The sequence below is a fragment of the Syngnathus typhle genome, linkage group LG7 (genome assembly GCF_033458585.1).
Source record: "Syngnathus typhle isolate RoL2023-S1 ecotype Sweden linkage group LG7, RoL_Styp_1.0, whole genome shotgun sequence".
In the NCBI taxonomy this organism is placed as follows: domain Eukaryota; kingdom Metazoa; phylum Chordata; class Actinopteri; order Syngnathiformes; family Syngnathidae; genus Syngnathus; species Syngnathus typhle.
In genome coordinates, this window is record NC_083744.1 from 7,891,904 (window position 1) to 7,914,476 (window position 22,573).

General features: G+C 42.9%; 5 protein-coding genes and 1 long non-coding RNA gene across 11 annotated transcripts; 3 read left to right on the forward strand and 3 right to left on the reverse strand.

The window, feature by feature from the left end:
* Positions 1 to 231: 231 nt before the first annotated feature.
* Positions 232 to 9,396, reverse strand: LOC133156882 (alanine--tRNA ligase, cytoplasmic-like). The gene is made up of 20 exons (XM_061282970.1): positions 9,285 to 9,396; positions 8,106 to 8,261; positions 7,834 to 8,022; positions 7,563 to 7,708; positions 7,145 to 7,336; positions 6,926 to 7,070; positions 6,370 to 6,515; positions 6,158 to 6,266; positions 5,714 to 5,864; positions 5,480 to 5,604; positions 4,933 to 5,077; positions 4,672 to 4,850; positions 4,316 to 4,429; positions 4,020 to 4,226; positions 3,184 to 3,368; positions 2,858 to 2,966; positions 1,963 to 2,076; positions 1,596 to 1,802; positions 1,382 to 1,495; positions 232 to 1,238 (listed from the first exon to the last, which is right to left on the reverse strand). Exons 2-20 carry the CDS (start codon positions 8,247 to 8,249, stop codon positions 1,059 to 1,061), a joined length of 2,901 nt encoding a protein of 966 aa, XP_061138954.1. The 5' UTR covers positions 8,250 to 8,261; positions 9,285 to 9,396; the 3' UTR covers positions 232 to 1,058.
* Positions 9,397 to 10,158: 762 nt separating this feature from the next.
* Positions 10,159 to 11,902, reverse strand: LOC133156905 (exosome complex component MTR3-like). Its single transcript, XM_061283006.1, has 2 exons — positions 11,562 to 11,902; positions 10,159 to 11,330 (listed from the first exon to the last, which is right to left on the reverse strand). Exons 1-2 carry the CDS (start codon positions 11,837 to 11,839, stop codon positions 10,784 to 10,786), a joined length of 825 nt encoding a protein of 274 aa, XP_061138990.1. The 5' UTR covers positions 11,840 to 11,902; the 3' UTR covers positions 10,159 to 10,783.
* A 329-nt stretch (positions 11,903 to 12,231) lies between these two features.
* LOC133156709 (induced myeloid leukemia cell differentiation protein Mcl-1 homolog) lies at positions 12,232 to 13,642 on the forward strand. Its single transcript, XM_061282625.1, has 3 exons — positions 12,232 to 12,562; positions 12,939 to 13,189; positions 13,272 to 13,642. Exons 1-3 carry the CDS (start codon positions 12,232 to 12,234, stop codon positions 13,386 to 13,388), a joined length of 699 nt encoding a protein of 232 aa, XP_061138609.1. The 3' UTR covers positions 13,389 to 13,642.
* A 354-nt stretch (positions 13,643 to 13,996) lies between these two features.
* LOC133156918 (uncharacterized) lies at positions 13,997 to 16,846 on the forward strand. Of its 2 annotated transcripts, none has more exons than XR_009714913.1 (4): positions 13,997 to 14,417; positions 14,500 to 14,560; positions 14,629 to 14,782; positions 16,711 to 16,846. It is a non-coding gene; the product is annotated as an uncharacterized LOC133156918 (long non-coding RNA). The 2 variants fall into 2 exon arrangements; XR_009714912.1 differs by having other exon boundaries at positions 13,998 to 14,417; positions 16,700 to 16,840.
* On the reverse strand, positions 15,230 to 20,254 carry LOC133156910 (alanine--tRNA ligase, cytoplasmic-like). Of its 5 annotated transcripts, none has more exons than XR_009714909.1 (4): positions 20,065 to 20,254; positions 18,312 to 18,401; positions 18,040 to 18,228; positions 15,230 to 17,914 (listed from the first exon to the last, which is right to left on the reverse strand). XR_009714909.1 is itself a non-coding variant. In XM_061283016.1 (4 exons), the coding sequence occupies exons 1-4, from the start codon at positions 19,939 to 19,941 to the stop codon at positions 17,041 to 17,043; spliced, it is 303 nt and encodes a 100-aa protein (XP_061139000.1). In that variant the 5' UTR covers positions 19,942 to 20,254; the 3' UTR covers positions 15,230 to 17,040. The 5 variants fall into 5 exon arrangements, 3 of the variants coding, with proteins under 3 accessions (XP_061139000.1, XP_061139001.1, XP_061138999.1); XR_009714910.1 differs by lacking the exon at positions 20,065 to 20,254 and adding an exon at positions 18,979 to 19,767; XM_061283016.1 differs by having other exon boundaries at positions 15,230 to 17,058; positions 19,936 to 20,254.
* Positions 20,255 to 20,598: 344 nt separating this feature from the next.
* On the forward strand, positions 20,599 to 22,470 carry LOC133156904 (induced myeloid leukemia cell differentiation protein Mcl-1-like). The gene is made up of 3 exons (XM_061283004.1): positions 20,599 to 21,080; positions 21,780 to 22,030; positions 22,113 to 22,470. Exons 1-3 carry the CDS (start codon positions 20,618 to 20,620, stop codon positions 22,227 to 22,229), a joined length of 831 nt encoding a protein of 276 aa, XP_061138988.1. The 5' UTR covers positions 20,599 to 20,617; the 3' UTR covers positions 22,230 to 22,470.
* The last annotated feature ends 103 nt before the right edge of the window (positions 22,471 to 22,573 follow it).

Consider the following 22,573-nt stretch of genomic DNA (forward strand, 5'->3'; position numbering starts at 1 on the left):
AATGTTAACAGGTGATGCCCCAACTTCTTGTTTTGCGTGACGCTTAAATCTTAAGTCTGCGCTTCCAAGTAGAAGCAAAAAAAAAAAGGCCAAACAATATCTCACAAGAAATTCTACCTACACGGAGATGTCTGGGATTGAATCCAGAACCTCATAAATGCAACGGACACACCGAACATGTTGATCAGCATTATAATAAAATAGATTTGTTGAGAAAAGGAAGACATAGGCTAGGCAGGACACTTTATTCCAATCCCAAAATGTCTTTTCCCATAATGTCGCGTCCATGGAACAGCTTTGACATGACAAATTGAGGTGTGTGCATTGAGGTGATAAAGAGATGAAGTTTCATACTAAATGGAGAATATAACCATTAACACAGGATAAAGATATCAATCTACTAAATTTGACCGTTAGAAGCTGTAACATAATGGCTTCTTCATTTTACAGTTAAAGTTCATTCAAACAGCTCCATCTTACAAATAATGGATGGATGGTACCATGGCCCCGCATCTAAACGGGGAAATAAAGTTCCTAAATTGCTGGTCAATTTGGAGTTGGAATTAGCCCTGAACAAATCAGGAAGGCTAAGTGGCTTTGAGTAGGTTTAGACGTCTACATGACGACGAGACGAACAGGAGAAATGGCAGCACAGATTAGATCTTAACGCTCAAAACAGTAAAGCCAAGTGCAAAATTGTCCCCTTTCGGCACTACTCCAGGGTTACAAATCCCTTCCTTGTCTTCTTTGTGTCAGCATGCAAATAAGATTTACACTGCCTGTAGGGTCCTATCAGCGTACAATGTCAGATGTTGCCATGAACGGATTTCAAGTTAGTGTAGAATTCCCACACAGATACATTTTGAGCGAGGTTCACATGAACAAACCTAATCTCAATAGTGGTCACCAAGAAGCAAAGTGAGATTGAGAAACCCCCAAAAGGTGCTGTTCTGTTCCAGATCAGACTCAAAGAAACACATCAGACGATGCTCCCATCTTCCACCCTGTTTATAACATGACACTTGCCTGGCTCCTGTTCCTCGCTCCTCGCCCACGTTTTAATTCTCGCCCAGCTTGAGCGACGCAAACTGCCTGGCCATCTGTAGCGCTTCCTGCAGACACTCTGTGTTGCGACCAGCGGCCTGTGCAGACATGTCCTTGCCACCTCCTTTGCCGTCCATCAGGGGGCACAACTCTTGCACCCACTCGCTTGCCTTCAGTCCAAGTTTGGCTTTTTCCTGTGGTGTAAAAAGACAGTCCCATTAAGTTTGAGTTGGAATTCACAAAGCATGACCAAACTACACACACAAAAAAAAAAAAAAAAAATTGTGTGTGTGGTGTAATGGAAGGAAACAAACACGGCCTCCGAAACCGCACTCACCTGAGGGACTTCACACAAGCAGATGACCTTGCCGGCATCGGGGTCCACAGCAAAGAGCATGGAGGCGGTCTGAGGGGAGTTGGCCTTCAGCACCTTCAGGCACTCATTGAGAGCCTAGGAGAATGGGAGGTTTACACTTTTCATCTTTTATGCATATACAGCACAATTTCATTAAAGATGTTATTCTCGACTTTCATTGAAAAATAAATCTCACCTTGGCTGAGGCCCCAGTTTCCATTGCCATTACCAGCAATGGTTGATTGGGGCTCTTCTCAATCACCTCCTTGGTCTTCTCCAGGACTCTCTTCTGAATGTCCGCCTTGTGTGAGCGGTCCAGGTCATCCATGGTCTTCTTCAGGCCCTTCAGGGTCTCCCTCATCTCATCCTTCCGCCACTGGGACATCACCGCGGTGCCGATGGACTGCGCACAAGTCGACAGTGGCAATCAAGTTACAATTCAGAGATCTTACCAACCGGAGAGCATTCGTTCAGGGGGCCATGTATTAACGCCCTTCCAAAAGCACAATGGAAGCAATTTAGAGAAACCAAAGAGAATACATGTTAAATATGCACAATCACACCTCTGCCATATCAGCAATCTCTTTCTGCACATCCTTGTTGGGAACTGTTTGCTGCTTTACGTGGTCTGCCAGGGCGCTCAGAGCTTGGGTCAGCGCGTCTGCTTTCCTCTGAGCCTGGTGAACAAGAGCAAAATCAACCTTGGTAAAATAATACTTACCGCGACGCTTCTAGTGCTGTCGTTTGACAATTTAGTCTGCGTACAATCTATGCAACACATTCAGCAAGTATGCAAACACATGACGCCCCTAGCTATGTCAATTTTTGCCGGGCTGAAGTGTGTGACCAGCTAAAAGCCAGCATATGTTGCTTTACATAATCCATGGTCAGCAGCAAAAATTGAGAAGATAAATGGGGAGGTAAGAATTCATCCATCTATAATTAAATGCACATCCATTTGGGCCATCACAGGCTGCTGAGAAGACAGAATTTTTCTTTTGCACACATATCAGCATCATTTGGGTTCATCAGTAATAATGTGGGCCTTTTCAGTTGAAGGTTTTTTTTTTTCTTTCTATAATTAAGTCTGCAGTTCTCATGCTCAGAGCGCGGCAACCTCTCCTTATGTGTCATTTACTGTATTTGGGGAGCGATACTTAATTTCAATTTACCCCTTTGTTTTGTAAAACTGTAATCTGGAATGCAATGTTGCAATTGTGATGTGTCTTTATTTTCTGACAAGAAACGTGCGCACACTGACGTCAATGGATTTGGTTTTGCATCTTAACGACCATAGGAAAATGTGTCACCCAGTTGAAAATCCCTGCGCTGCAGAGAAAGCAATTTGAATTCAGTCAAGATGTCAGCAGAAAGAAAATCATGTTGACAGGCTGATCATAAACAACTGTCACGAATAATCTCTGAATATTTTGCGCGTTCGTGTGTGCGAGCGCCGACCTTCTGAGCCTCGCTTCCTGTCACGGCAACAATACGACGGATGCCCTTCGCGATGGCCTCCTCAGAGACGATGACAAACGGCGCTGCATGGGCCGAGTTCTGCAGGTGGCTATGGATAACAAAACGGAACATGACAGTTGTTAGCAGGCTGCAAAGTGTGGGGCGAAAGGTTGAGTATTACAAGGGCAGGTGCTGCCCCTTTCACAAAAACAAAACATTACTCTGCAACAGTGATACTACGACAGGCAAATAAACACAGATTGTGGCCTGTTTTGCTTTTCGTGTTTTGCACATCGCACAAGTCCCAGGTCGCCAGAAATACTCACGTCCCACCACAAAACTCAATGGAGGTGAGGGAGCCAGCAGGGCTATTGGGGTCATCCAGTAGGTCCTGAACGGGGATCCCGATGGACACGACCCTCACAGGGTCAGGGTACGTCTCGTCGAACACCGCGCGCAGACCCTGAATAGCCTTGGCTTTGGCCAGGGTGGCTTCCATGGCATAAACGGGCTGAAGCAAAGTACAGAAAAGAGATGGTTGACAGTCAGCGGCATACTTAAATTGGATTAAAAAAAAAATATGCAATTCATTTTTCAATGTGAAATGCGATTTTTTGTTTTTTTTAAAGTGGAAATTAATTAGTAAAAGTAAAATTAAAGTAAATTAATCAGCACTCAATCGCTAATTTAAAACCAATTGAAAGACCATTGCTTTTTAAATGTTTACACCAACTTCCAACCTAAACAATATTCAGCTTTTTAAGGAGCATAACCCTTTCATTCCCAACATATACAATACCATAGTATGCCTATATATGCATGGAAAAAAGGAAGAGGTTTTGAGCATATTTAATATTTTTGTAACCTACTGTAACATTACCTAGTTTGAACATGAACACTTTGCTTACAGGTAGGAATTTTGAAAAATTAACCGAAACGAAAATGTACATCACATGAAAGGGAAATAAAAGTGGAACACAAAAAGGTTTTTAAATATTAGATGCAAGCGTATTGTTCTTAAAAGTTAAATATAACCCAACTGCACTTGGATTTGTTATATCTAGAGTCTTTGGTGTAGCACTAGTGGTACCCATGCCACAATTTGACAGTCTATTAAGGGATTTTAAATTAAGAATAAAAATACTAAACTAGCATCACTGACCTTGGCATCCCTTATCATAGCACAAGCGATCTCCTCGGTGCGACGGACCTCCCCTGTGCTCAGGGCACCTTTAGCGGTAAAGTCAAAGCGAAGTCTGTCCGACGCCACCAAAGAGCCCTTCTGGTCCGCCTCGCCCAAAACTCCCCTTAGAGCAAAGTTGAGGATGTGTGTAGCAGTGTGGTTGCTCATGATGGGCCTGCGACGAGCCTGGAGAAAGCAGAAGACCAAAAAACACGGTCAAAAGCATCCGAGATTTCTTTTCCTGTTCACGCATTTTCGGTTACTGATGAGCTCACCTCGTCCACGTGTAAGGTGACACGGTCTCCAACCTTCAATATTCCATAAACTGTGCCCACGTGTAGAACGTAACCTCCTCTAACCTGAGTGTTCTTCACTGAGAACTCTGTTCGCTGCAAAACAGAGACTGCGGTCACACATTTTTGTCCGCTGGAAATGTTCGAATGCAAAGCATTATATACATTGAGAAAAAAAATCTGCCAAAAATATGAAACGGGATAACTCGTATTTCTTCAAATAATGTTGACGTCAAAAGACAAACGCACATTCTTATTGACAAAAATGAACATTCATCTTTGTCATCATGTCAACCTACGAGTGTCCAATGGATGCTTATGCAAATGACTCCACTTACATCGTCTGTGTTATCATTCTCCCGAAGCAAGTAGCCTTCATCAAATGTCTGTCCACCCTGCTCGGCGTAGAAACACGTCTGATCCAGCAGCACACCACACTTTTGGCCGGTGGTCACTTGGTCGCAAAAAGCGCGGTCGTGGCGCAGCGCCAACACCGTGGCCGACGTCTGTTGGAAGTCTGAGGACATCACCAGAATGAGGGGAAGCGCTCCAAAGAGCACATAATTCTCATTTGGGTTGGGATTTTACAGGGTGAATACCATAGGTGCCGTTTTCATCAGAGGTGTATTTGTATTTGTGAGAATCATCTGTGGCAGGGATATTCTTGTTCCTCAGCTCATCAATGGCGTATATGTCCAACATGATGTGGTCCACGTCTCCTGCACCTTTCCCCTGGGACTTCAACTACACATGCAGACACATACAAAGTCTTGCTACAAAGACTGCTTGGCAAACCTTATCAATAATGCGTAAGCAGCACTTCCACGTCTAGACTGTAACAAACTAGTTTCTCAAGGCAAATAGTTTTGTAATACATGTATATTAGATGCATGAGAAGCAAGTCCACATGCATTTTAATTCTGAACCTTCTTAGTGCTCTTGGAATGAGGTTGATCCCCGAGGAGGAATTGGCTTTTAAAAATCACGTCAGCATGAGTGGGTATGCAAAGCCGGAGAATTATTGAAATTGCTCAAGAAATTGCACCTCGACTCGGATCTAGTGTTGTGGTGCTGCATCCAATAGCACCACAAAAGTACCTTCCAATAAATTCTGCAGACAAGGATGTGCCCCTTCATTTTCCTCACCTGTGCGGCCTTTTTCTCCTCCTCAAAGGCAGCCAAGTCCACCACCATGCCTTTCTCCTCTGCGATGAGTGAGGTCAAGTCCAGGGGAAAGCCGTACGTGTCATACAAGAGCCATGCGGTGTCACCTGAATGCAAAGATGGAGAAAAGTCCTGTTTAACACTCTCCCCGAGCACACACACACATCAGGATGAAGCCATGCAATTAGAAAGGTTTTTCCGTCAAGTATCTCGTACCTGGGAGGGTTTTACTGTCTCCCATACTCATGATCTTCCTGTCGAGGATGCGTCGCCCCCTGGTGAGCGTTTTAAGGAACTGCGCCTCCTCTTCATTGATAATGTCCTTCACAATTTCTGGGTCTTTCTTCAATTCGGGAAATGCGTCACCCTGAAAAATAGAACCAAGGTTGATGAGAACAGTAAACGAGAAGTAGAATAGATAAAAAAAGAATAACTAATCTTGCACATGGAGAAAGAAAGTTTTTGTTGAGCCACATTATGCACTCACTCGCCACTGCCAGAAAGAGAATTCTGTCTGACAGATTGGAGCTGAAAAGAACCTCCAAGATAGACTATCTACATTTGTATCATGTTGTCAATTGATAACAGTGCTTCATTTGAAGCATGTAGGCTGGGAATGCACACACCGAATTGCGTTGGGGCAGAAAACAAAAGTCTCACCAGGGACTTGACCACCACATCGACTAGCGTAGCAAAAAAGCCTTTCTGGGCTCCCAACTTTTCATGGGAATAACGGACGGCACGACGCAGGATTCGCCGCAAAACATACCTAAATGGAAAGCACAAAAGAATTCAGAAGTGTAGCGTGGAACTTCCATTGCGTAAATTCAGACTCAAAAGTTTAAGTGTAATGCAGACCGATAAATTCGTACCCTCTTCCAGTGTTGTCAGGCCGCCCACCATCCGAAAGGGCGATGGTGATGGTGCGAGCGTGATCAGCCAGCACACGATAGGCCATGTCAACACCATCGGCATCCTCGACTCCAACTTTACCCGTGTATGGCCGAGCACCAGTACCCTGAAACAAACACCATTTGACCTTAATCATGAAGCAGGATGCTTGTTATCACCTCTAGGAAAAATATTAAGTTATGTGAGCAAGCTTCTAAGTCATTTTACTAATGTCATTAATATGGTTTGATACTTCAGCCTTAGTTCTGGCCTACTGAATCTCTTTATGAATCTTCTTTGTATTTGGTCTTCGACTGTTTATGTTCAATAAATGGGAGAAAGTGTAATCTGTCAATTTTTTTCCCCCAAGCAACATTATTATTTTCTTCTTCTTCTTCTTCTTCTTCTTCTTCTTCTTCTTCTTCTTCTTCCATAAGTCTCGACCAGACTCGTAACTTCCTTAAGTCCAAGTACCACTGTACACCATCTAGCAGATAAATGAGCAGTTTCAATGCTTACATCCTTGTATTTGCCTACCTTCTGAATAGCGTCAAAGTATGGGATGAAGAGGTCAGTGTCATAGTTGGACATCTTGTTCTGCAGCACAGACACCAAGCGCTCCAGACCCATCCCAGTGTCGATGCTCTTCTTTGGTAGTGGTTTCAGCACCGTCTCCGACTCCCTGAAAGAAACCGCAGAAAACTCCCAGTCGTCAAACTTGCAAATCAAGTTGCTCTCACCCCGTGTGCACGTTACCTGTTGAACTGGATAAACACCAGGTTCCAGACCTCCAGGACGTTGGGGTCATCCATGTTCACCAGGTGGGAAGCATCTCTACCTCCAATGCGGTCGTAGTGGATCTCACTGCAAGGACCGCAGGGGCCGGTATCTCCCATTTCCCAAAAGTTGTCCTTCATGCTGCCCGGCAAGATGCGAGATTCATCCATGCTGATGGAGAGAGAGAGAGAGTAGCAAGCAAGAGATTACTTCAAGAGTGCTTTTCCTTTGCTTCAACACTTTTTTTTTTTTTTTTTAATTATTCCCAGAGAAACGTAACACATTTTACGTTTTACAGATTTTAATAACCTGGTACGTATTTGAGTCAATTCTACTCTTAAGAGTGCCTGTAAATGTCTCACCCGCCTCCCTTAACTTCACATCTAACATCACTCACCCAAGAGACATCCAGATTTCTTTGCACTCCAAGTCAGCCTCCAGGCCTGCGTCATCGTTGCCGCCAAAGTAGGTGACATACAGGCGGTCAATGGAAATGCCAAACTCCTGAGTCAGCAGCTCCAGTGCCATCTTACAGGCCAGATGCTGCAGCACGCACGTGAGCAGACGAGAGGATAAAAACAAAAAACAGGAGCATTTAACTGAAATGTTTCTTCAAAAATTAAATGCCAGCAAACTGTGAAAGGCCGAACAGGTTTACGGCATCCTACCTTAAAGTAGTCCCCAAAGGACCAAGATCCCAACATCTCAAAGAATGTGTGGTGGTAAACATCTTTGCCCACATCATCCAAGTCGTTGTGTTTTCCTCCCGCACGGATACACTTTTGAGTATTGGCTGCGCGACGAAGCCTTGCCATGGGGTGGGATGGATCAATGGTGTTGAGGAAGATGGGCTTGAACTAATAGAGACACAAACATGTTTAAATCCGCCCATGAAAAAAGCTTACGGCAGCGCGTGGCAAAGGCATGATCGGCAGTTCACCTGGTTCATGCCCGCATTGGCAAACAGCAGCGTGGGGTCATCCAGCGGGATGGTGGCTGACGAGTGCACATACTGGTGCTCGTAGCGATTGAAGAAGTCGATGAACTTCTGGCGGATTTCAGCGGCACTCATAGAAGAATCCATTCCGAATCAGCTCTGTGGAACAAAGAAGAACCGATCTTGATGACATGGATTTATTGGAGGTAGCATTTTTCCCCTCACAGCGCTGATTGTGTAAACCTTTCGTATTAATCATTATAAATGTCACGAGACGATGCCAAGTGAACCGCCCTTTCCTAAAATATTTCATTTCAAATATTCCATTTTGTGTTTGTATTGAAATGGCAGCTTAAAAGATTTTCCCAATTACTCTTTCTATCAAAAAGGACCTAATGGGAGGACAATACAAAAATATTAATTTGACCTTTTATTAGTATTGCAGCCATAAAGGTGTCGCCAGCACAAGCACACACGTTTCCCAAAACAATCTCCAAAATTGCAGTACCAAACAACCGTACAACCACAACAACAAAAACACCATACCGACGTAAGCATCATAATGACCAGTGTACTCTTCTTAATTAAAAGGCATTCCGAGTTGTGCTCCCGGGAGATTATTCATTCATACGCCGCGCAGCAATCAAGGGGTAGCAAACTGCCGAAGCCTTGAGATCTCTGGAGCCCCCGCTGGCTGGCAACCACGGCAGGTGAAAATTCACTGAGGTAACAGGATGGAAACTTCTGTCTCTGTGATCAACAGGCCAAAGTACTAGAAAATGCAATGCAATGCAGTCCAAGACCAGAGAACGTGTGCACCTTACGGATCATAAAGTGACAGGCTTTTAACCATAGGGAGACTTTGAATTCTATTATCAGAGTCAGCTTTATTGTCAATTCCTTCATGCAAAGTCTCGTTGGTGTTATAATACTGAAATAAATGTAACGATCGGATTGCTCAGAGCCAAGTGTTCATGCGTATCAGTGTACCGCATCGGAACAGCTCAGCTGATCGTCACTGCTGCTGGACAGAGGCACTAGCAACCTGACGCAAGCTAGCTAATTGTTAGCTAAACCGGGCAACCCACTACAGTCCGACGATATTTCAGGCAATACTTTCAACTGGGCGTACTTCCGGAATGTTAAAGTGAAATTGTCGCCAGGGCAAATGTTAGTACTCACATAAGCCGTTAAATGTCGCAGAGTGAGTCGTTTTAAGGATCCCAGCCAGACTACGGTGCGTGAGTCCACGCTGCTCGTCCAGAGTGAAAGCGTCGTCTTGGGATCACGCCCAAAGTGTAAGCCGATTGGTGCACACGCAGCGCGTCTTATCAAATGTCGATTCTCATTGGTCAGATTGACATTCACTCTGAACCAAGCCGCCACTCCAATGACACGAAAAGTCTTCCTCGGCTGATGCAACTGAAAACTTTCATGACTTAATGCAGCATATTTATGGGTAATGTCTGGTGGCAACATGTACAATATGTTATATGTGTTGTACATGTACATAAAATACATACAAATAATTCATGAGAAGGGTAATGCTTCACTGTGAAGAAAAGAATGTGAAATCTCACAATGAGATGCATTCGCTCGGATATAGATGCAGTACGGTATACTACTATTGCATCAGTCATGCGACTTGCACAGAACAGGCCTACCATTGGTCCAATGAAATTCTGTTACATTTAATCCTATGGATTTCCTCATTTTGATATGCATAATTCATTTGTAATGAGTATTCCTTTGCAGATGTGTTGATTCTGCACAAATCTGAATGATTAAATCATGCCACTTTAGTTAGACATTTCAAATGTAGGACGAGTCATTTGCTCATGAAATCTGTAACTGTTTATAATTGATCAGGAGTTGCACAGTATAATAAAGCACATTTGTGATTTAAAAACTAGATTAATGCCATCAGCAGAATGTTTGTCAATCCTATGCCTTTTGCCCAAGTGAAATAGACACTACTTCCAAAACAGAACAGGCGTCACGCAGAAATGCAGGTTTTGACACAAATTGACAGGCAGCATGAAATGGGAAAACAAACACAAATACAACCCTTTTTATTATTATTATTATTATTTTTTTTTTTTTACAAGAGTACACCCCAAAACACACAAAATAGCCTCCACAGGGTCCGTTGACAGGTGTAAGGGCAGTCCAGTTCAACGGCGCCCAATGAACCGTGGTCGTGAATCGGTGAAAACATCACAAAGCAGCAATTTAACAAATACATTTTGAATTACATCATTTGATACTATACTATGAGAGTGGACACGCCAAGCTTGACAACAAACTATTGAAATTGTTTTCATGTTATATGAGAATAATTTCAAAGCATAAACGTAAATATTTATTGTACAACTAAACAGTTTGAGCCTCATTTGCAGAAAGATAAAATGGTATGGTAAAATGATCAAAAAAATCATAATGTGCAAGAAAACATGAGAAAGTTTCTTAAAGAGGCAGTTATTCCAAGATGACAGTTTCTAAGACAGATGTTCAGTTATAAAAAAATATAATATGCAGGATCAAAAGGATGTTTTTAGTCAAATTATTTGTGGACACTTAGTCAATTATAAGACTTCCTAACTTTTCATGATGACTGTGTGATTTTTAATGACATCAAAAGCACTTTATGGCAATATTGACCCAGAAAAGTACAACTTCTATCAGCTCTCTGATGGTGGGGGGGCTGCCCTTCGCACTGCCTTGGCCAGAGCTTGTTGGATGACTGGATAGATCTTATAGCAACCCTCAATGCAGGTGCGCACCCCAGCAGAGAGAGTCTCTTCGGTCATTTCTCCATCAGACTGCAGCCCAGACACCTGGTTCAAGCTAGGGAGGAATGCAACGGTCAGTCTTCCCTGATTGTCACCACTGGGCGAACCGCTTCCGTTTTCCTCCGCGTATGTTGGGTCAACCACGTAAGAGCCCCCGTCCTGGCGGATGGCGCAGCCGAGCACCAGGTCGTACATTTCGATTCCCGCATCTGCTAGCGCAAGGGACGCGCAGGTGACGGCGTGCGCAAGAACTGAGCCGCTGTGTTCAAGAACCATCACGTTGACCTCTATCTGAGAGCGAGGGTATTTGTGGAGGCACAAGGCGGGCTGCAGACTTTCATGCAGCATCAAAGAGAAGTCCTTATCCTGACTCCCTTGAATCCAGGAGCCTCTCTCCGGGCAAGAAAATGGGGCAAACCGCATGTCTGTTGTCAACCTGGTTAAACAAAGAACAGCTGGTTTGTTGAGGGCCCCATCATTTAAAGAGGAGATAACAGTACTCACAAGACAAAAAGAATACGCCTAAATGAACTACAACTATACTGACGTGAGCAGACATAAATCAAGTCCATCAATTTGTTTTCTCTTAGGTGTTGAATTCTTGAGCTAGAGATTAAAATTTAAATGCTGAAATAAAGTGAAGACCACACAAAAGGAGATTATATACCTTCCACACTTCATATCGGTGTCGTCTTTACGCTCCGTTTCTCTGGGACCATAAACACAGCACATCAACTTGGTGTCTCCAGCCTCCATGTACGCGGAACCCTTAGCTTGACTCACGAGCCCGCACCTGACAAAAACGGGCCGGACGTCAACCTGGTCCCGCTGTCGGCCATCTGCACGAGGGCCGTGCGAGGAGAAAACCGCCGCTGGCTTGCACGCGAACAAAGACGGACTTTGCGAGAGCTCTGGGCCGCGAACTCGTTTGTTATCAACAGGCATGGTGGTGCAGTTTTAACAACAGAAGCGGCACGTGAATAGGTCCAGCATTATAAAAGGTCCGTCTGAAACACAGACCAGACATGTAATTCCGCCAAGTGACGCTCATAAAAATTTAAATTATGTTGAAACTTTGAAATATTGTGGTCTATATGTGTATGTTTGTGTGTGTGAGTGTGCTTGTGTGTAGTTTGTTTTTTATTATTTTTTTTATTTTACCTGCATATAAGTTTGTTTGATTTAATGCCTGATGAGTAGTACCAACCGCAAGTCTGCTTTGTTGACTTAAGGAAAAAAAAACTGTTAAATCCCTCCGGAATTTTTTGTATTATTCTGTTTTGGACATGTGACGAAATATGACAAATTGGCTTCTTTGAATAACTGAAAACTCTTTCATGTCCTTTGATGTGACTCGCGCATGCGCAAAACTTGCCTTAAATAGAGGCGAAGACGCGAGCGAGGGACCACTCACATCCAGCCGTTACCTAGCGACAAGCGACAAGGATTCTGAAAACGGCGACATGGATGAAGGCTCCCCGCCGGTGCCGGTCCTTCAACTCCCCGCTGTCCCAGACGTCCTAGACACCGACACAAGGCGGCTCATCGGCCGGTTCCTCACTGACTTTACTGGGCTGTCCACACCTGCTTGGAACCAAAGCAACGTCCAGTATATGATGAAAAAGGTCGTGACGGGAGTGGTGGACAAGTACAGGATTCCATACAATGGTAAGAGTATGCTTGAATTTCCCAGATCGAATCAGTTAAGTGTGTTGCTCTTTCGTGTTCTTAGAACCGTTTCAGCCTTTTGTCGTGATCGACACTGCTTTTTCATTTTAAATGTGCACCCCCTGCAAAAAAAACAAATTCAAAACTGTTACTGCAATTGTTTTCTTACGTTTTTCTATTGAGTACTCTTTAGAATTGGAAACATAGTCTTCAAAGGATTCAATTGGATGAAATGGTTCATTAAAAGCAAAAGCTAAAATAAAAAAATAAAAAGCTGAATTTATGAATCAGCACCTAGAACGTTTTATATGTACTGGAGGTTATCGATAAAAAAAGAAGATAAATATTTGAGTGTCCATCTGTATCTGTCTTCCAGCCATCATCCACAGGCTGTCATTGGATCAAAGAGGGCGCGACATGTCCTTCATCGGCGAGGTGGCCAGGAATCTATTCGCTGACGGGATAACCAACTGGGGTCGCATCGCCAGCCTGTTGGCTTTCTGCGCTGTGGTATCTGAACGCCTCAAGGCGAGGCAGCAAGAGTGCTGCGTGGAGCTGGTGGCCCAGGAGGTCTCAAACTTTCTGATCTCACACCAGCGCACCTGGCTTGTGCAGCACAACGCATGGGTGAGCAATATGCCGGACGTGTCCTTGGCAATTTTTGGAATCCTCCCAACTCATTGTATTATTCTATCTGTTTCCTCATCAGGATGGATTTCTCACATTCTTCAAGGAACAAGACCTAGAGTCTACATTGAAGAAATCCATCCTAGCCTTTGTTGGTTTGGCCGGCGTGACAGCAGGAATCATCCATCTGCTGAGATGAACATCAGCCAACTTTTAAAATGCCATTTTCTTTATACAGTGTTTTTATTCAAAATAGACTTAACCCCCAAAACTATTCTACCCATTCACTGTTCAAACACATTTGTACAAAGAAAGCTAGAGATGCCTCTTTTTTAAATTCACATGTATATTTTCTAAAAACTACTGTAAAGAAAACAAGACAAGAAGTGATCTTATTTTTACTACTATTTTTTGTTGGAAATTCTATTATTGACAAGTACTTTTCTTGTATAGGTAAATAAATGATTTGAAAAAAAATCTTACATGGTTTGTGTTCATTTTCATCATACTTGGGTGCTTGCTTGACCAAATAATAGTTACCAGAGGCGGCACATGACCACGTTTGATTCACCAGCATGGATAACTCACATTGGTCTATCCTGCATAGAATTATTAGCACATTTTCACACTCACACCTACACCTACTACCACTGTGAGTTGGTCGTGCTAACCAGTGCACCACCGAGCCGCCACTGTGCATCTACTTTACAAATTCCTGCTATGGTCTTCCTGTGATTAGTTTGAAAAGCTCATCTGTTATTAAGGATAACACAGACAAGGACGCACATCCTTTCTGTGTGTACGTACACGTGTATGTGTCTTTGTGTGCACACGCATCCGTCACTTCCTCACGAAAAGGAAAAGCTAAAATTTAAAAAAGCTGAATTTATGAATCAGCACCTAGAACGTTTTGTATGTACTTTAGGTTATCGATAAAAAAAAAATGAAGATAAATATTTGAGTGTCCATCTGTCTTCAAGACATCATCATCCTGTCGTTGGATGAAAGAAGACGCGACATGTCCTTCATCAGCGGGGTGGCGAGGGAACAATTCATTGACGGGAAAACAGACTGGGATCGCATCGCCAGCCTGTTGGCTTTCTGCGCTGTGGTATCTGAAGCCCTCAAGGCGAGGCAGCGGGAGTGTTGCGTGGAGCTGGTGGCCCAGGAGGTCTCAAACTTTCTGCTGTCACACCAGCGCACCTGGCTTGTGCAGCACAACGCATGGGTGAGCAATATGCCGGACGCGTCCTTGGTGATTTTTGAAGTCCTCCCAACTTATCGTCTTATTCTATCCGTTTCCTCATCAGGATGTTAGCAAGTTAGCATCGTCTGTCAGCCAACCAAAAGGTGTTACTCGACAAACGCAAAGTAAGCTAACCGCCTCAACATACGTGGACTACAAACTCATCGTCTTATTCTATCTGTTTCCTCATCAGGATGTTAGCAAGTTAGCAAAATTCAACATACCTGGACTACAAACTGTAAAATATTTATCAAGCTCAATGGAACACCGGAGGAAGCAAAAGGGCTGATGGTAAGGAGTATCGAGGAGCTGGATAGATACCAATGATCATCATGCAGGACTGTAAGGTAAACGCTACTCACAACCACGACACACACCGAAAGAAGTCAAACATCTACGCCCATTCAACAATATTGCAATAACGGAGTTGCGATCTATGTGGAAAAGACATTAAATGTCAGGGTGATGCAGGATATGTCAATGGTAGTTAACAACATATTGGAATGCGTAACAATTGAAATACTCAAACAAAAAAAAAAATGGAATCATTAGCTGCATATATCGGACACCAGGTTCTAGCATTGAACTGTTCACAGAATGGATGGAGGAAGTGTTTTCAAAAATCAGTTGCAAAACAATGTTCATCTGTGGAGACTTCAACATAGATTTACTCAATCCAAATAAGCACAAACTGACCATTTGCCAGTTTTTATGGTTTTTGATGACAACTATAAAATTACTCAACCGGCCAAAAAACAGGAATACAGAAGAATTAAAACAGAAGAAACAATAAACGCATTTTAAAATGGTTTAATGTCACAAAACTGGGATACTATACACAATGAAAATAACATTAACTGTGCATATGAGGAATTCTTAAACATTTTCAAAAGGTTATACGACAAATACTGCCCTGTAAAAGTAAATAATAGGAAACTAAAGTTTGTAGATCATCCTTGGATCATAAAGGGCTTACAAAATGCCTGTAAAAAGAAAAATACACTTTACAGAGAATTTATAAGACAGAGAACTAAAGAGTCAGAAAATAAATACAAACAATTTAAGAATAAACTAACTAATATTAAAAGAGCTGCTAGAAAAGAATACTTATAGCAAGATATTAAATGATAATAAAAATAACACCAAAGAAATATGGAATATAATGAATACTGTAATAAAAAATGGCTCTAAAAAAAATTCATTATCCCAAATATTTTATTATCAATAACACTGCGAAGCATGATATGCAAGGAGTGGCTGATAACTTTAATACATTCTTTGTAAGTGTGGGACCTGATCTGGCCAAACAAATCCCAGATTCAGTAACAACTGAGGAGCAGTGTAATAGTTTAATAGATAGGAATCTGAGCTCAATGTTCCTCAAAGCAGCGGATGAGAAAGAAATGACAAAGATAGTTTCCCAATGCACAAACAAGACATCCAGAGATTGTGATGACATTGATATGATTACCGTAAAACGAGTGATTGAGGGCATTTCTAAACCATTAACATACATCTGTAACCTATCATTTCAGACCGGTATATTTCCAGATAAAATGAAAATAGCAAAAAATCATACCTTTTGTATAAAACCGGGAACAAACACCACTTCACCAACTACAGACCTGTATCATTACTATCACAATTTTCTAAAATACTGGAAAAACTTTTCAATAACCGACTGGTCAAATTTATAGATAAAGTACTCACTGAAAGTCAATATGGATTTAGCTCCAACGGAGAAACATCACTGGCATTAATTGACTCAGTGGAGGAAATTACTAACGCAATAGACCTAAAATATTAAATATTATGATTATTATTAAATATGTAAATATTATTATAATAAAATATTATGAATTAAATATTATAAATTATATCTTATATTTGTATAAGATTATATATAATCTATGAATATAAGTATACATATATATATTATAAGATTTTCTACACAGAAGATTATATATATATATATAGAGCTCTGGGCCGCGAACTCGTTTGTTGTCAACGGGTTTGTGTGTGTGCTTGTGTGTGTTCTTTTTAAATGATTAGTTAATTGATTTATTTTACCTGCATAGAAGTTTGTTTGACTTAATGGCTGATGAGTACCAACCGCAGGTCTGCTTTGTTGACTTAAGGGGAAAAAAAACTGTTAAATCCCTCCGGAGTTTTTTGTATTATTCTGTTTTGCACATGTGACCAAATATGACAAATTGGCTTCTTTGAATAACTGAAAACTCTTTCATGTCCTTTGATGTGACTAGCGCATGCGCAGAACTTGCCTTAAATAGAGGCGAAGACGCGAGCGAGGAAGGACCACTCACATCCAGCCGTTGCCTAGCGACAAGCGACAAGGATTTGCCGGCGAGTAGACACTCCAACGTTGGACTCATGGACGCTGTCATCCCTCCAAATTCAGTCATGGAAGGACGACCTTTGCAGCTGGACGTGGCCGCATACGAGAACGCCGAACTACCGGAGCATCATTCTGAAAACGGCGACATGGATGAAGGCTCCCCGCCGGTGCCGGTCCTTCAACTCCCCGCTGTCCCAGACGTCCTAGACACCGACACAAGGCGGCTCATCGGCCGGTGCCTCAGTGACTTTACTGAGATGTCCACAGCTGCTTGGAACCAAAGCAAAGTCCAGTATACGATGAAAAAGGTCGTGACGTCAGGAGCACGTGTGCCGCGAGCTTGTGTTTTACTTATTTACTGCATGTGTTTTTTGTTGTTAGCAGGCTGCAAAGGGTGGGGCGAAAGGTTGAGTATTACAAGGGCAGGTGCTGCCCTTTCACAAAAACAAAACATTATTCTGCAACAGTGATACTACGACAGGCAAATAAACACAGATTGTGGCCTCCAGTAAGATGGCGGCGCGTGCACACGCCGCGGCCTCTCTCTGTCTCGAACGGTGTTTTGTTTTGTTTTGCTGTCTAATGTGGGTTTGTCCGACAGTTTTGTGTGTTCGTCTCGTCGTACTGGGTTGTGCTACAAGTACGGCGGGCTGGTTCTGCTCGACATCGGCGAAAGCGAGTTTTGTGGCGTTCTGGACTTTGATGCGGGGACACTAAAGGCGCTCGGTCTGCTCCGTCCTGAAGCGTCGCCGGACTCTCCTGCTATTCCTCCCCCGGTTGGGAAGCGTCGGAAGCGGTGTGCGAGGAGGCTGAACAGGGGCGAGAGCGGGGACGTCCGGGCCAAGCTGGCGGCCAACCCAGCTCGCCCGACCGTGCCTTCCATTCTTCTGGCGAATGTTTGGTCGCTGGACATCAACATGGTTTACTTTCGCCTGCTGAGATCTACAAACCGGACAGTGCGTAACTGCTGTGTGCTCGTGTTCACTGGGACTTGGTTGACCGTCATCATTCCGGACTCTGCTGTGCATCTAGAGCGGCTAGCGTGCTTTTGGGGCGGACCTGCCCATTGTACGAGGGGGAAAGTCGCGAGGAGGTGGGATGTGCGTCTACATCAGGCCAGATGCTGCAGCACGCACGTGAGCAGACGAGAGGATAAAACCAAAAAACAGGAGCATTTAACTGAAATGTTTCTTCAAAAATTAAATGCCAGCAAACTGGGAAAGGCCGAACAGGTTTACTGCATCCTACCTTAAAGTAGTCCCCAAAGGACCAAGATCCCAACATCTCAAAGAATGTGTGGTGGTAAACATCTTTGCCCACATCATCCAGGTCGTTGTGTTTTCCTCCCGCACGGATACGCTTTTGAGTATTGGCTGCGCGACGAAGCCTTGCCATGGGGTGGGATGGATCAATGGTGTTGAGGAAGATGGGCTTGAACTAATGGAGACACAAACATGTTTAGATCCGCCCATGAAAAAAGCTTACGGCAGCGCGTGGCCAAGGCATGAGCGGCGGTTCACCTGGTTCATGCCCGCATTGGCAAACAGCAGCGTGAGGTCATCCAGCGGGATGGTGGAGGACGAGTGCACATACTTTGTGTATGTGTGGTTCTTAGAGAAACAGAAATAAACACCATAATGAGTACAACTATGGTTCCAATACAATATACATTAATAACATGAACGAGTTTGCATTCTACTTTACTATCTAATCATTTCCAGCGTGGAATAAACATGTCCAAATAGGCATTAGGCCTGCTGGAATGACTATTTGGCTGTTCAACTGACTCGATACATGAAACAGGGAAAGTGTATGCCATCTGCAGAGCAATAGCTCCCTCTATTGGGCACAAGAACGCATTACAGTATGTGGCACCCAAAAGTTTGGGTCACGTGACCGCTACTGCAAGTGAGCGGGAGTATGGCCCGAACCAATTAACCATAATAAACCATGTGTAGAACAGTACTTTAGCCCTTATGCTACACATAGCAGACGAACTAATGCTACAAGTAATGGCAACTGAAAGACTGTTTATATAATCGCGGAAACATGCGCTTCGTAAACATAACAAATCAAGGCCTACAAGGCAAAGCCTAAGCTACACGTTAGCATGGCCGCATACAAGAATCTACACTAACAATATACACGTTCACAATGGTTCTTATTGAACATAATACAGTCTCTTACTTGCCAAAGACGCACATAAAACGGACAGCTGTGAGTACAAGGTTGGATCACTAAATCGGCGCTGTTAGAGCGGGGTCTTCGGTAGAATTACTACAGCGTAATATCGCAAGCCCAAACTGTACGCTGATTGGCTGAACGTTAGTTGAAGCGATGCGTCATCAGCAGGGAGAGAGAAAGTCACAGTAAAGGGTGTCATACTTGGCGTCCACAAGGGGGGCCTTTTTTACACCTTTCGTATTAATCATTATAAATGTTACAAGACGATGCCAAGTGAATAAGTTATATGTGTTGTACATGTCCATAAAATACATACAAATAATTCATGAGAAGGGTAATGCTTCACTGTGAAGAAAAGAATGGGAAATCTCACAATGGTCCATTGGTCCAATGAAATTCTGTTACATTTCATCCTATTGATTTCCTCATTTTGATATGCATAATACATTTGTAATGAGTATTCCTTTGCAGATGTGTTGATTCTGCACAAATCTGAATGATTAAATCACACCACTTTCATTAGACATTTCAAATGTAGGACGAGTCATTTGCTCATGAAACCTGTAACTGTTTATAATTGATCAGGAGTTGCACATTATAATAAAGCACATTTGTAATTTAAAAACCAGATTAATGCCATCAGCAGAATGTTTGTCAATCCTATGCCTTTTGCCCAAGTGAAAGAGACACTACCTCCAAAACAGGCGTCACACGGAAATGCAGGCTTTGACACAAATTGACAGGCAGCATGAAATGGGATCAAAACAAACACAAATACAGCCCTTTTTAATATATATATATTTAAATTTAAATTTAGGGTAATAATGAAATCTCCGTTAATGGCTACACTCTGCCCCTCAAATCAACTTGACATGGCATCAAAACATACAAATTAAATGCTATTATATTCCCGATTGGTATATTTTTAGAAATCAATATCCATATAAAGCACCATTTTACCTCCATAAATGTTGAGATTGAACTTAATATTCATTGTATATTGTTCTGGGACCATAAACACAGCACATCAACTTGGTGTCTCCAGCCTCCATGTACGCGGAACCCTTAGCTTGACTCACGAGGCCGCACCTGACAAAAACGGGTCGGACGTCAACCTGGTCCCGCTGTCGGCCATCTGCACGAGGGCCGTGCGAGGAGAAAACCGCCGCTGGCTTGCACGCGAACAAAGACGGAGTTTGCGAGAGCTCTGGGCCGCGAACTCGTTTGTTGTCAACGGGCATGGTGGTGCAGTTTGAACAACAGAAGCGGCACGTGAATAGGTCCAGCACTATAAAAGGTCCCTCTGAAACACAGATACCAGACATGTATTTCCGCCAAGTGACGCTCATAAAAAAATTAATTATGTTGAAACTTTGAAATATTGGGGTCTATATGTGTGTGTGTGTGTGTGTGTGTGAGTGTGCTTGTGTGTGTTTTTTTTAAATGATTAATTAATTGATTTATTTTACCTGCATAGAAGTTTGTTTGACTTAATGGCTGATGAGTACCAACCGCAGGTCTGCTTTGTTGACCTAAGGGGAAAAAAACTGTTAAATCCCTCCGGATTTTTTTGTATTATTCTGTTTTGCACATGTGACCAAATATGAAAAATTGGCTTCTTTGAATAACTGAAAACTCTTTCATGTCCTTTGATGTGACTCGCGCATGCGCAAAACTTGCCTTAAATAGAGGCGAAGACGCGAGCGAGGAAGGACCACTCACATCCAGCCGTTACCTAGCGACAAGCGACAAGGATTTGCCGGCGAGTAGACACTCCAACGTTGGATTTATGGACGCTGTAATCCCTCAAAATTCAGTCATGGAAGGACGACCTTTGCAGCTGGACGTGGCTGCATACGAGAACGCCGAACTACCGGAGCATCATTTTGAAAACGGCGACATGGATGAAGGCTCCCCGCCGGTGCCGGTCCTTCAACTCCCCGCTGTCCCAGACGTCCTAGACACCGACACAAGGCGGCTCATCGGCCGGTTCCTCACTGACTTTACTGGGCTGTCCACACCTGCTTGGAACCAAAGCAAAGTCCAGTATACGATGGAAAAGGTCGTGACGGGAGTGGTGGACAAGTACAGGATTCCATACAATGGTAAGAGTGTGCTTGAATTTCCCAGATCGAATCAGTTAAGCGTGTTGCTCTTTCATGTTCTTAGAACCGTTTCAGCCTTTTGTCGTGATCGACACTGCTTTTTCATTTTAAATGTGCACCCCCTGCAAAAAACTAATTCAAAACTGTTACTGCAATTGTTTTCTAAAGTTTCTATATCGAGTACTCTTTAGAATTGAATATCAATTTAGTTTCATTATATAACTTCTCAGTTCCCGTCCGGTTGCACAATGCACAAGTTTAAACAATCTACAAACAATGTCATATTTTCCATTATTCTCAGTTCCACCTTTGATCTTATTTTTGCTAATTGTGCAGTCCATCTACAGCCAGTAGAGAGCGCACTGGGCTAAATCTGACATGACTTTCATTTGCAGTGCAGTAAAGCAGGAAATATACATACATGAAATGTTGATCTTAAAAACAAAGAGATAAGAGAGTCATCTGGTAAAAGACTAAAACTTAACGTTACAAATGTTCAAGTCTTCCGTCTCAAATGAAAGTAAGGATTTTGGAAACGTAGTCTTCAAAGGATTCAATTGGATGAGATTGTTCATTAAAAGCAACAGCTAGAATTTAAAAAAGCTGAATTTATGAATCGGCACCTAGAACGTTTTATATGTACTGGAGGTTATCGATAAAAAAAGAAGATAAATATTTGAATGTCCATCTGTCTTCCAGCCATCATCCACAGGCTGTCATTGGATCAAAGAGGGCGCGACATGTCCTTCATCGGCGAGGTGGCCAGGAATCTATTCGCTGACGGGATAACCAACTGGGGTCGCATCGCCAGCCTGTTGGCTTTCTGCGCTGTGGTATCTGAACACCTCAAGGCGAGGCAGCAGGAGTGCTGCGTGGAGCTGGTGGCCCAGGAGGTCTCAAACTTTCTGATGTCACACCAGCGCACCTGGCTTGTGCAGCACAACGCATGGGTGAGCAATATGCCGGACGTGTCCTTGGCAATTTTTGGAATCCTCCCAACTCATTGTATTATTCTATCTGTTTCCTCATCAGGATGGATTTCTCACATTCTTCAAGGAACAAGACCTAGAGTCTACATTTAAGAAATCCCTCTTAGCCTTTGTTGGTTTGGCCGGCGTGACAGCAGGAATCATCCATCTGCTGAGATGAACATCAGCCAACTTTTAAAATGCCATTTTCTTTATACAGTGTTTTTACTCAAAACAGACTGCCCATTCACTGTTCAAACACATTTGTACAAAGAAAGCTAGAGATGCCTCTTTTTTAAATTCACATGTATATTTTCTAAAAACTACTGTAAAGAAAACAAGACAAAAAGTGATCTTATTTTTACTACTGTTTTTTGTTGGAAATTCTATTATTGACAAGTACTTTTCTTGTATAGGTAAATAAATGATCTAAAAAAAAATCTTACATGGTTTGTGTTCATTTTCATCATACTTGGATGCTTGCTTGACCAAATAATAGTTACCAGAGGCGGCACATGACCACGT

Coding starts and splice junctions, on each gene's coding strand:
- LOC133156882 (XM_061282970.1), bottom strand. CDS start 8,249: ATGGATTCTTCTATGAGTGCCGCTGAAATCCGCCAGAAGTTCATCGAC. Junction 4,227..4,315: donor TCACCTTACACGTGGACGAG/GTGAGCTCATCA, acceptor TGCTTTCTCCAG/GCTCGTCGCAGGCCCATCAT. Junction 3,369..4,019: donor CTATGATAAGGGATGCCAAG/GTCAGTGATGCT, acceptor ACTTTGCTTCAG/CCCGTTTATGCCATGGAAGC.
- LOC133156905 (XM_061283006.1), bottom strand. CDS start 11,839: ATGCCTGTTGATAACAAACGAGTTCGCGGCCCAGAGCTCTCGCAAAGT. Junction 11,331..11,561: donor ACCGATATGAAGTGTGGAAG/GTATATAATCTC, acceptor TTGTTTAACCAG/GTTGACAACAGACATGCGGT.
- LOC133156709 (XM_061282625.1), top strand. CDS start 12,232: ATGTCCTTTGATGTGACTCGCGCATGCGCAAAACTTGCCTTAAATAGA. Junction 12,563..12,938: donor GTACAGGATTCCATACAATG/GTAAGAGTATGC, acceptor TCTGTCTTCCAG/CCATCATCCACAGGCTGTCA. Junction 13,190..13,271: donor TTGTGCAGCACAACGCATGG/GTGAGCAATATG, acceptor TTTCCTCATCAG/GATGGATTTCTCACATTCTT.
- LOC133156910 (XM_061283015.1), bottom strand. Junction 18,229..18,311: donor CCAATGCGGGCATGAACCAG/GTGAACCGCCGC, acceptor TGTCTCCATTAG/TTCAAGCCCATCTTCCTCAA.
- LOC133156904 (XM_061283004.1), top strand. CDS start 20,618: ATGTCCTTTGATGTGACTCGCGCATGCGCAAAACTTGCCTTAAATAGA. Junction 21,081..21,779: donor GTACAGGATTCCATACAATG/GTAAGAGTGTGC, acceptor TCTGTCTTCCAG/CCATCATCCACAGGCTGTCA. Junction 22,031..22,112: donor TTGTGCAGCACAACGCATGG/GTGAGCAATATG, acceptor TTTCCTCATCAG/GATGGATTTCTCACATTCTT.